At 36.0% G+C, this 12018-nt stretch overlaps 1 protein-coding gene across 2 annotated transcripts in view; it reads left to right on the top strand.

Annotated features, from left to right (window-relative positions):
• CPNE8 (copine 8) overlaps positions 1 to 12018 on the top strand; it is a 73165-nt gene that overhangs the window by 36494 nt on the left and 24653 nt on the right. For both annotated transcript variants that reach the window (XM_040062979.2, XM_040062980.2), the window contains 4 exons: positions 399 to 503; positions 3716 to 3757; positions 9248 to 9323; positions 11963 to 12016. In XM_040062979.2, coding sequence (XP_039918913.1) covers positions 399 to 503; positions 3716 to 3757; positions 9248 to 9323; positions 11963 to 12016 — 277 coding nt within the window. The remainder of the gene's footprint in view (positions 1 to 398; positions 504 to 3715; positions 3758 to 9247; positions 9324 to 11962; positions 12017 to 12018) is intronic.

The raw sequence follows: 12018 nt of genomic DNA on the forward strand, positions 1-12018 counted from the left end.
AGTTTCTTAATCTCTAAGCAAGAGTCAGATCCTCACAAGATCGCTTTCTTTCTGGTTCTGTGACTAATTCCTGCATGTACAAGGTCTGTTTAAACAAGTCGGATGAAAACTACTCTTCCCTTAAATATTCACTGAATGGTTATAGTTTCTGTTGAAGTTTTGGGTAAAAACGTTTTAGATTTAGAGTTATTAGCACTCTAGGCTGTAATCTCTCTCCAGTGGGTCTCTTCAGTCTTCCCTTCCTTCTGATTTCATATTTCTTTTTTTCTTACCCTATATTTTATATGGACGTTGTATGTAGGAATGATTACAACTCTTTTAATTCCATCTTCCATGACAAAAAAAGTAAAAGTTAATAAATACAACATATATCTTTTGGTTTTTTGTTTTAATTACAGTTTTACAATCTGCCACAAAACAGAAGTTGTAAAAAATACCTTAAATCCGGTGTGGCAGGCATTCAAGATTTCTGTCAGGGCACTGTGTAATGGAGACTATGACCGGTAAGCTGTACCTTAAGGTTTTTTAGCATATACAGTTTTTTTATCCCTAACCTGTGTGTTCTTTTGTGTGTAACTTCTTCTATGCAGTCCAGCTCAGTGTTATATAATCAACATTTTGAAAGGATAATAGGTGTTCAAAACCATTCATCACATTAAAGAATTTAGAAAAAGAATATGCTAACTCGATAGGAAATGCTAGTGATGTTTTCTGGAAAAAAAAATCTTTGCTCTCTATGGTGTGAATTAGAAACAGAAAGGAAAGACTAATTTAAAGCATGGTCTCTGTGACAAGTGTGCTGAAAAACAATGATGATCTGTTTTCCTTGGGTGACAATGCAATGTCAGAGGATGCTGATAAATGAAAGCTTTTAAAATACATGGATCAGTAGATGAGAAACACAGAAGTTAGTCAGAGTTTTCAGTGGTGCCATGCAAAAGGATCTATCTTTATGTGGTACTAATACCATGTTTTTAATCAACATTTTACTACTAATAACAAACCAATTAGTTCAGTGGAAATGGGTAGTTTTAGACTCCTTAAAAATGGCCATGTTGGTTACTCTTTCACTTAGATGAAATAAAAATGGAGCAATTTTGTAATGAGCATATTCTAATAGAATTTTTTTCTTGTATTTGGGTTGATGTGCATAATGCATAGGCAAAATAGTATTCATTAAGCTAGTCTCTGGACACTGCACTGTTTATCATAATAAAGAAAAAAGTTTTCATAATAATTAGAAAAGATGTTGTGCAGGCATATTGAAATAACTCCCGCATTCCAAATTAAGGGAACTTAAAAGTGTAGTAGCACTGCTCAAATCATTATTGTGCATCTACTGTTCACCTGCTTTCAACATAATGTGCTCAGTGAATAAAGGCTCCATGAAACTTCATTGTCCTGCATACAACAATCATGTTTCAAATTAAGAAGTAGTCATTAGCTGTCAGGTTAATTCAAATTAACCTGATGATAGTCCAGAAAAAACTTCGAATGTTTGGAGTTTTTTAATTAGAAAACCCTTCTTTCTGAAGGTGAGGATTCCCTTCCTAACATCCACATGGTAATGCATAAAAACCACAAACCCCAAAGGACTCTTTCAGATAGTGATAGCTTCACAGATAAAATTTTGGTGTCTGGGTTCTGTGATAGATGTGAAAGGTGGGAGTAATGTCATTAGTAAAAACAGGTCACAGTAAATGTTTATTCTGGTGTTGGGAAGACTAAATCTTCAGCTAGTACATTCTTCTGAGTGAACTCTGTCCACATTTTCATAATGGAATGACCAGGATTTGCTTCATTTTTCTCAAACTGTGCAATTCTACAGTGTTTTCAGACTCTGAATGGTCACAGGAATGGCATTTCAGTACTGCAGTAGTACTGAAATTGTTCTTTCTTTTTCTTAGTATGAGTTCTCAAAAAGCACTTAGTTATTTTCTGCGTAAAGCTTTTAAAACAGAGCTACCCATCTCTAACCTTGATTATTTTTAAATGAAAGTGTTTTTTTAATATTAAAACAGGAAACCCATCCTCTAAAGGTCCTTTAGGGTAAAGGTTAAATTTCAGTATGTGAAGACTGGAAAGGTCTTTTAATATCTTGCATATCATGCAAAATAGATAAAAGTCAAGATCAGTAATCAATCCTTCAATATGAAATAAATTTCAGTAGAGAGGAGCTTTATTCAAGGATAAATTGCTCTTACTTCAGTTACCTGTCTGAAGATCCTTCTCAGGAATTTATCTTGATATTCCTAATAATTTATTTTAATTATCCATGTTTTGTAGCTGAGATGATTTTGCTACTTGAACACAGATTTGTAAAACAATTCAAAACTTAAATCTCTCTAAACCTTACATAAATATGTGTTAGTGTTAGTGGTATGTTCTGCCTGTCATAACAGGTTTGGAAACATGAGTAAAATAATGGTTTTCTAGGGGAAAAAAAAAATTGATACTGCCTTTTTTTTCTGAATTTCTCTGAAGGTGAAAGTAGTTTCCTTTGAAGGTTGAAATACTTGAGATAAAAGAGGTTTGGAGTTGTTTTTCACTTTGTTCTGCAGAACAGCTTTCACTTTATTCAGTTTTCATTGTGAAGTGACTTAAATCCAACCCAAATTATACAAGAGCTATAAAATATAACAAATTGTGTAGTTAGGAACCTTAAAATTTGAGTTGAAAACAGGTACATTCAGACAAAGCAATTCCTTTACCTATTTTGGAATATAAAAAAATGTGGGAAAACATCCAGGTGTGAATTACTTGAAATTTTATTGTGTATAATATCAGCTATTGCTCAGCGTTATCCCCAATGAGTGAGTCCCTTCCTAGTAAAGAAAACTAATCAATACATATTTGACTGTATGTAATTGGAAGAATGAGGAGCAGTTTCCATGGAAGCATCTTATAAAGTAATTGCTTAGATTCTTGTCCCCTCTATTCATAAAACAACCCTCATCACTTCATGTGAAACTGTTCTGAAGAATAAAAGTAAGTTAAGTTGTTGCTTAAAATACAGGAGGTCTGGAGGTGTTATTTTTCTGTCCCATGTTCAGTTCATTTTAGGCCAAATAGGATTCACTGTTAGCAGTAGTTGAATTTGCTGAGATAGATACACTTTCCGTAGTAAAATGCGATGAATAAAGCTATATACTGTCTCTAGCCTCATATATCTTTCCTGTTTCATCAAGGTTGTTGATGGTAACATGCTCTGTTGTATTTGCATTTTAAGAAATCCACTCTTGAAGTATGTATGTGAAATATGATTGATCTTTACTCAGGAAATGTCTGCTTTTTCCTTTTTTATCAGTCATCCCTGATGACAGCAAGGTTAGAGCTGCCCTCAAAGGTTCACTTTACTCATAAGGAAACAGTTCTTAAAAACTTTGATAATACTTTAGGGTTTAAAGAATCATTTATTTAAAAAAACACAGAAAATTCAGAGCATCAGCAAGTAAAAATATATTGGTTAAACTTCCAACTTGTTTAATTGTTTCTTTAGCTTCCACTGTATTTAGCTATTGATTTATGAAGATGTGTTATGTTACCTGACAGGCTATTTGCTGCCCCATGAGAAATGACTGAAAAATCCTGCTTTTTGGATTTGGCACAATTGATGCACCGCTATGCTATTAATCTTAAAAGCAATCCGGGTACATATTTAACATTTTAATAGGTTGTGTTTGTGTTTTGTGGTTTTTATTTTATTTTATTTTAGGACAATTAAAGTAGAAGTATATGACTGGGATAGAGATGGAAGGTAAGATATTATTTTTGTTAAACTTAAGCATTATCCCTGCATGTTTATGCACATTTTAAAACAGAAATATTTAGTGTCCTGCATAATATTAGAGAAAGTTAGTTATTTGTCAGTATTTAGAAGTACAGGTACTGGAAAGATTCTGCTGTGATACAGCTCTGTGTTCTGCAGTTGTGGTAAATACTGATGCATTAGCCTATTTCAGACTTGCTGTGTGCATCTTCATCCATGGAACAGGAGAAGATGCACGTGCCTGCAGTGGCCACTCACGGGGGCCTCAATATTGCAATGTAGAAGCCACCTATTGATTATGCTTATTTCAGATTGGGTTTGAATGTTCATTTCCATGTCTCTCTTCATCAAAATTTAACTGTAAACTCAGGAGTTGGAAAACCTAAGTTTTGTGTAACTCCCCTTGAAAGAGGACAGTGAACTGTATGTGGAATTTCTGTTGCTAAATTCAGGAGGGATATCTGTGAGCACAGTTCACTGTTCACAGTACACTGTGAGCCCCAGTGTACTGCCTGTACATTTTTCTCTGAAGAAATGAGCCTTTCAAATCACCTTTATTTTGAAAAACAAAGTAGAATTATTTTTTAACACAGTGTATTGAGACCTCTTGTTCTTCTAAAAATGTTTGATCTTATATTTTAATACTTTGATTAGAAGTTGTATTCATAAATCTTGGTACTAGAACTGAATATGTTTATTTCCATTTTTCTTTTGGTTGGTCTGTCTTAATTATTTCCTATTAATTTATATTTTAAAATATATGGATATGCCCTTACATTTTGATTTTAAAAAGCATATTATTTATTCTACAGTAATGTCTTTAATACTATGAATGCAATTTGCTTCTAGTTATAGATAATGATATTGTGCTTCTGTGGCAACATGTCTCAGAATCATAATAGGCAAATTTGTCCTGTGCTGCTGTTCATTTCCTTGCTGACAAGATCCAAAAGCCTATTCAGCTTTCTTGGGTTGTAATTTTGTCATTTTGGTTTTCCATCATGAAGCCTGCTGATGTATAAGCATTCTTACCTCATGTTTACCCTCTATGAATACCTGCCAGTGTAAATTCATCCTTCTTGATCAGATATTCCCTGGAGAGACAAAATAACATATTCTAGCAATTAAAATAAATGTATTTAAATTTAAAAAGCCACACTAGCAAAAAATCATTGTACCCCTGTTAGAATTTCTATTAACATTCTTTTCCCAGTGAGATTTGACAAATCCTTAAAAAATTTATATATTTGTGTATAAACCACATTTTTTTGAAAACAAGCTAGCAATGAGAAGTTAAATTGCATTGCTAAGTTAATAAAAAATAAGGATTATATTTTATCATGGTCTCATGTGCTGTCTCACTTTATCCAAAATCTGTAAGATTAAAAAGAAAAGGAAGGAATATGAAAAATAAACTAAGTAACTGCGAGTCTGTGAAATCTTGAACATACTGTAGATTTTAGGCAATCATTAGCCTCTCCATCCTCAAATAGTTTCAGATATTATCTGCATTTGCTCACATCACAATCTGAACACCTATAAAATTAATCCCTAAAAAACAAAAAGTGAAGGATACCATTTACATGTTTTCCTTTTATTCCAATGTTTGGGGGGTTTTTTGCTTTCTGTCTATTTTGAATTTAGAAGCACACTGAGCACTGACATCTTACGTGTAAAATTCCCCTGAAAGATGAGACAGCACTCATCTCATGTGACTTTAGACAATGCAAAAATCAGACAAATAGATTGGACTCATCATTTAAGCTACTTCAGTGACTTACAGGGGAAAATGGTCTGATTGAATCCATCCTAACCTGGAATAAATTTCCAGTTGGGGATGCCTATAAACTTACATAGCGATCATAGCAAAACCTAAGTGCCTGATTTAACTTTGACATTGCCAAGTACATCTGAAATGAATCCCATTCAACAGTTACTCTAACAATTTTTTGCACAACTCTGCTGTTCCTCAGTTTGTAGTAATTTCTATTTGTGATGGACAGTTTTATGAGCTGTTGTGTGTTACACCAGCTGGACACTTCACCATACTGAATCTGTTCACTCCAGAGATGTGCAGGCTGGGCAGGACAAATCTTTGAAAGATTGCCTGCTCTCTAGATAGCAAAGGAAGTTACTCTGCAATCAGGAAGACAAAGTTAAGGTGCATATACTTGATTTCTCAATCATGACTTGACTTGATTTTGACTTCCTGAGTCTTGACTAAGAAGTTTTTTTTCCCCCTTTTCCCCACTCTGTGTTACCTGTGCTTTGAAAAATAGCATCATGGTGCTTTGGGTTGAGCTTCTTCCTTCATGTTCCTAAATTATGTTGTTAGAGTAATTGTAATGTAATATCATGATCATATTATCATCATTAGAGAGCTCTTATTTATTTTCAAACATCACATAAAACTTCCTGACAAAAAGTAATACATGCCTGTGGTAACATTAACATTATTAATTATTAAACATCTCTTTGTGTCAAACCAATTTTTGCACAGAAAATTATCAAAATGTGAACAACTTGTTCTGGTACCTTTTATTGCTTCAAGAGCTGTGATGAACCCCAAAATGTTTGATACTATAAGAAGTCACAAAAGTTGTCTTTGTTACTTGTGACGAGCCCGTTTGTTTGACAGAGTCACATTTTTAGGGTTTTTTATTGAGTGTCCTTATGTATTGCAGACAGGTCTAACAGAAGGAAAAAAATAAGATAGTGCCCAGCTTCACATCAGCAATACTATGATGTTTTTTAGTTCTCTAAATGAAAGCTTTTTCATTTAATTTCAGAAAAAAAAAATCACTTAGCATACTTGTTGCAAAAGTTGTTTCACAGTCCTGACATTTCTGATCTGTTACATAGAAAAAGGGGAAGGGTGTTGAGTTATAAAGCTGTAAATATTGTCATGCTAACCTGGGGCCACAGAAGCATTCATCTGAGAATATGAATACTGCAGGAGATATTTTAAATTTCAGATTCTAAGCTCTTCCACCTTATTTTTTGTCCTTCATCTTCCTTCTCCAGCTGGATAGTTGTTTTTTAAGTTCTTGCATTTTCTCCTTACTCATTGGCATGTTTCTGATTATGATTGTCCTTTCCTCCATTAGTTTTTTCCTTTAGATAATAAAAAATTCAAAGTTAATACAATTTCAAAAGTGATTTTCAGCACTTCAAAACACAGGGCTGAAAGTGGAAAACTTAGGGAGATGGGCTTTAAGTGATAATTCAGTGTGCTAAGAGTCTCTGGCTCAGTGTTCTGATATGCCACTCACGGATGAAAGTCTGTAAGTCTAGGAAAATTCGGTGTTGGGCAGACAAAGAGAAAAAGTACTTTGGATTCTCAACCCAGAGACTAATAAGGAGTGATGATTAATATTAGATAGAATATTTTCTTAATGACTTATACATCTGGCAAAGACATATTTTGTCCAACAGGTGCTCAGCCTTTAGAGCCAGCCTAGTGGTGGTGTGTACATCCACCTGAATACCGAGTGTAAAGATCCAAGTTGATGCCTTTTAACATGATTCATCAGAGCAATCATATCTTTCTAGCTCAGGTTTTGTCAGTGTCTGTATATAGCCATAGGGAAAGGAGGCTTTCCAGTGTCTCTTAGAATTAAAGGAGCAATTACTTCTAAGCAGTACGGATTCTTTTGCTCCCCAGAGACAGTCCTGTCTGGAATGGCTCATGTTTCCTGTGTGCTGCAGCACGTTTGTAGGTAGTCATTGAACTATTGTTTGAATTTCTGCCTTCAAAATATACAACCTGATTTGAAAATAAAAGGTTAGAACTGTTACAAAAGGGAAAAGTTCCATTTTAAGCAATATATATTTTTCTCCAGTGCCATGGTTACCCAAGGTTAAATACACCTTGTGGATGGCTTCCTTTGTTCCCTGCTAAAATAGTTCTTGCAGTCTGGAGAGCATTTAAGCAGAGATATACCTCTAAAATACATTTCTTAAGAAAAGTCATTCTTTTGGAAGCAATTTGATGATTTTCCAGCTGAAACGGGAGTGCTTCATGTGAGGTGGCCCCTTCTGAATCTGGGTAATGAGGAATATCTTTAACATACAGTATTTCTCAAGTTTTCTTACAGTATGGTTTGCTTGTTTTGTATTAGCGTGATGACTGAACCTCTTACTTGTTTGATTTACATATTTTGTGAATTCGTGCTGATTTTGGAAAATGAGATTTATATTTGAGGGTTTTTTTGTTTAATTTCATTATGAAGCAAGAGAGAAATTTCATGTTGCTATGGTTTGTTTCCATTTTTCATCCTACAACATTCAGATTTATTTAAATTTGCTTTTAATATATATAGCTTAATTAGAACTGTGCCGAATTTCTTAAAAACAGTTTTTGCAAGTCACAAAGTCTTAAAAGTGAATTTCTATTGTAGTGTACCATTGAGGGGAAGGTTAAACAGTTAGTTTCATAGCTCACCAGGTGCGGAGGCGGAGTGTAGAAGAAATACAACGCCTTCTTAGGGCACAGCAGGGAGAATTTGGAGCAGCAGTGGGGGAAGTTCAGCTGGGCAGAGCAGAGAACAGGAGCAGAACTTGTGACTGCTGGGAGTTGTGTGGCTGCTGGTTGGGGCACTGAGCCCTGCAGTCCTCCCATCCCAGGTACCTGTCTGAGATAGGGATCTGCAGCTCAGTCACATCTGGCAGCCCTGTGGTTTCTGTGCCCCCGTTCCCTGAGCCCGGGCATCTTCCCCAGTGGTGCTTCCCCCGCAGCAGCTCCCTCTGGGCATTGTGCCAGCCCTGTTCTGCACTGACAAAGCAGTTTTTAAAACGTGAATGGCAGCACAGGAGTGCTAAATGTACTCTTGGAGAAGGAATAGAATTTAGAAAGAAGAAGTTTGATAACCACTCCTTTACTGTTAGGTTAAGATCTGCTTTCCCGTAATGCCATAACCTGAGTAGCCTCAGTGGATTGCTTTTCTCTTCCCAGATGGGAAGACAGAGGAGCTGAAATAAGCTTTGGGTCTTTCCCTTAGAACAATGTCACATTATACAGATTGGGAGGGCTGGTCTTTTCTGGTTTATACTCCTTTCATGCTTTCAGTAACTCCCTTTCTCTGATACACAGTTCAGAGGCTGTAGTGCCAGTGGTCATCCTCTGGGGAAATGGTGACAGTCTTTGGTAGCCTGCTCTGGTTTTTTCAGATTCTCTAAACTTACATTGGGGTCAGTCACTGATTTACAACATAGTCTTCATTGTGCATCTAAGTTAAACAAAAGCCATCAAAAAGATTTAAGCTAATACTTTACAACTCTAAATTTGCATTACTAATAGGATGAACACGAAACAGAGGGAGTAATAAAGATTTTTAAGCAAATTGTATCTGTTGCCATTACTTGTTTCTTAGCTGTCAGTTCATACCGGCTGTGTGTCTCTTTTGCATTAATAGGTAAAATACATGTTTAAATTCCTAAATGTTGTGCATTTGATTTAAAATCTTATTTTTCAAACAGCCATGATTTCATTGGAGAATTCACAACAAGTTACAGAGAGTTGTCGAGAGGGCAATCTCAGTTCAATGTTTATGAGGTAAGTATTATGAGTATTTACTCACTCTGAGGAAATACATGAGAAAACAACGATGGAAAGCAGTGGAAACGATGGAAAGCTGTTATGGCCACTAATGTGGTGGTTAAGCCTGTGTTGCTATATAACCCTTTGGGGTTTTTTGCTTCTGTATAGTGTGTAGATCTTTGTTATTCCTTAAGGTATCCTTTAATAGGTTTCAGGCTACTGCCATCAAGCTTCAATATTTTCACAGTCCTGATATAGGTGGTAACAAATATAGTGGTTCAGGTAAGAAGGCAGGGAAGGAGGGTGCTCCAATTATGTGCTGCACTTTTATTTTGAAGATGAGCAAAGGTGCTGCGCTGTGCAGAGCAGGACAAAGATAACTGAAAGCCATGTTTTTTTTCTTATTTATATCCAAGATCAACCCCAGAGTTACAGTAGTTTCCTGTGAATAGTGTCGTAACACAGATTACTGTGTGCAGTGAAAATGTCCTCTCCTGTTGTATCACTGACATGAATCCTACCCTGCCAGGAATATTCTGTCATAACATCTTAAGTAATTTTTCGGTTTCTTAAATATTGTGTCAGTATCATACTCCCAGCAACAGAGTACATTTCCTGAGCAGCTCATGTTTGCCTCCCCACTCAGCAGCCCTCCATACTTGGGTACTGCTTCTACTTGATTAGTCTGTATGGTATTAGAACAAAAGGTACTGGACAAATTATTTTTAAAATGTTTTGCTTTTACAAACTAACCCAAGGCAGGTAGAGAAGCTTGAGTGAGTGTCTGATATTTAAATATTAGGAACCTTGCTAGAGCCACCTCTTTGCAATTGAGCTTTTTTAATAGGTTCATTGTAATTCATGTAGATTTCTAGGTTCCTGCAGGGATGTAAAACTTTCAGAGGCTAAAAAATGTTGTTTAATTTCTAAAGCTACCTGAAATTAGAAAAAATCCACATAAATTTTATAATAATTATAGTACTATGAATTATAGGAGAGAAACAAGCTGTCATTTAATTCATCTTTGCTCCCAAGTAGATGCCTTGTTTCCCATGATATTTCACTCCAAGCTCTAGTGCAGTTCCGTGCAATTCCGAAGAAGCCAATTGTCAAGTTACCTGAAGCAGAAAGTTCAAATGAATCTTCTCTTTGGCATTTAATGACTGCTGGCAAGCAATATGCTGCAAATTCAGGCCTGACCATTGAATTCTGGGGAGCAGTGAATGAACTGCCACAGGGCAGACAGGCAGCCTGTTACTTTCATCTTCCTCTTCTGGGCAAATGTCAGCAGGAGTCACTTTCTGGCTAAGATTTTGGTTCAACAAGAATTACTGCATTGTTTAATTACCACCATTACACAGGCTTAATCTATTGCTCATCAGACACTGTTAAATGGAGGAGCAGGAGTTACTTGGTATTTTTTAAGTGTTAACGGGCTTATATGTGTGTGAAGGAGTAAAAGCTTTGCAGAATATTTACTGTATAGCATCAGTGTGGCATACTGGGGGAAAAGAGTGAGTCATATGTTTAACCAGTTTGAGAAGACCTCAAATCATAGTTGTCTCTTCCTGCCTTACATTTCACAGCTGTTCTGTGTTGTAAAAGGAATAGGATCCTTAAATGTAATTTCATTTTGGTTGGGGAGGAAAATCTTTGGAAGACAAGTAGTACTAGCTTGCCCATTTTCAGGCAAAATTCTTCAAATATTTTAGACCAGATAAGTGGCTAAGATTTCAATTGGGAATGTTTTCATTCCTTATACTTTGCAGAACATCTGTGAGGAGTTTACAGTAAAACTTGGCAGTAAACCATAAGGCATTGAATTTCCTAGATATATAGGAGATCGTTGAATGACCTAATTAACAAAATAATGTTTTGCTTCGAATTCCATGTGCATTTCTGGAAAAGCTGGAGTACATTTCTGTGTACATGTAACAAAATTAACTGAGACTTGCCTTTTGTAGGTATCCAGAAGGGAAAAAAAAAATATTGGTGGCTACGGTGAGAAATTTTATAGGCGTGGGTTCCAGACATTCAAGAAAGCTGTTGAATGCTCTGTAGTCCAGCTCCATGTAGATTGTTGGTTATGGGGAGTGCACTGAGGCACCCCCCAACTCCTGTATGCCAGTCAGGTGGTGATCTTCAACATTTTCATGAAATTACCTCTTTCATGAAATTCAGTCTTCCTGTCAGCCTGTTATTGCACCAAGTATAGAAATTGGGAGTAGAACAACTCTCGTGTTTCTCAGGTTCTGTGAGGAGCAGATGGAAACAGATTAACTGGATTGTGAAGAGACGCATTGTGGGGTGACAAAGTAGTGGCACCATACATTGAAACGCTGCAATCAGGAGTGCAGAAAAATGCAGAATCTTGTGAAAATTCAAAGAGTGTTTCACTGAGCTCTCAGATGTAATGAACATTCTCACCTCTGTTGCCCCCACCCGTTATTTGTCAAATATGAGTACCAGCTCTGGCTCGTCTGGCAAATACCGTGAAGATCAATTCACTGGTTTTCAACATGCACGTATCCCAGCGTCAAGATGCATCAGTAAACAGGGTGCACTGAAAATAGAATGCTTTCTGCACTGAAAATACCTTACACTTATCTTTGTATTGGATCATCCTGCTTTAATGTTTGTATCTCTGTTTCTAGGTAATAAATCCAAAGAAAAAAGGAAAAAAGAAAAAGTATGTTAATTCTGGAACAGT

Source organism: Hirundo rustica, chromosome 4 (genome assembly GCF_015227805.2).
Source record: "Hirundo rustica isolate bHirRus1 chromosome 4, bHirRus1.pri.v3, whole genome shotgun sequence".
NCBI classification, from domain to species: Eukaryota; Metazoa; Chordata; class Aves; order Passeriformes; family Hirundinidae; genus Hirundo; species Hirundo rustica.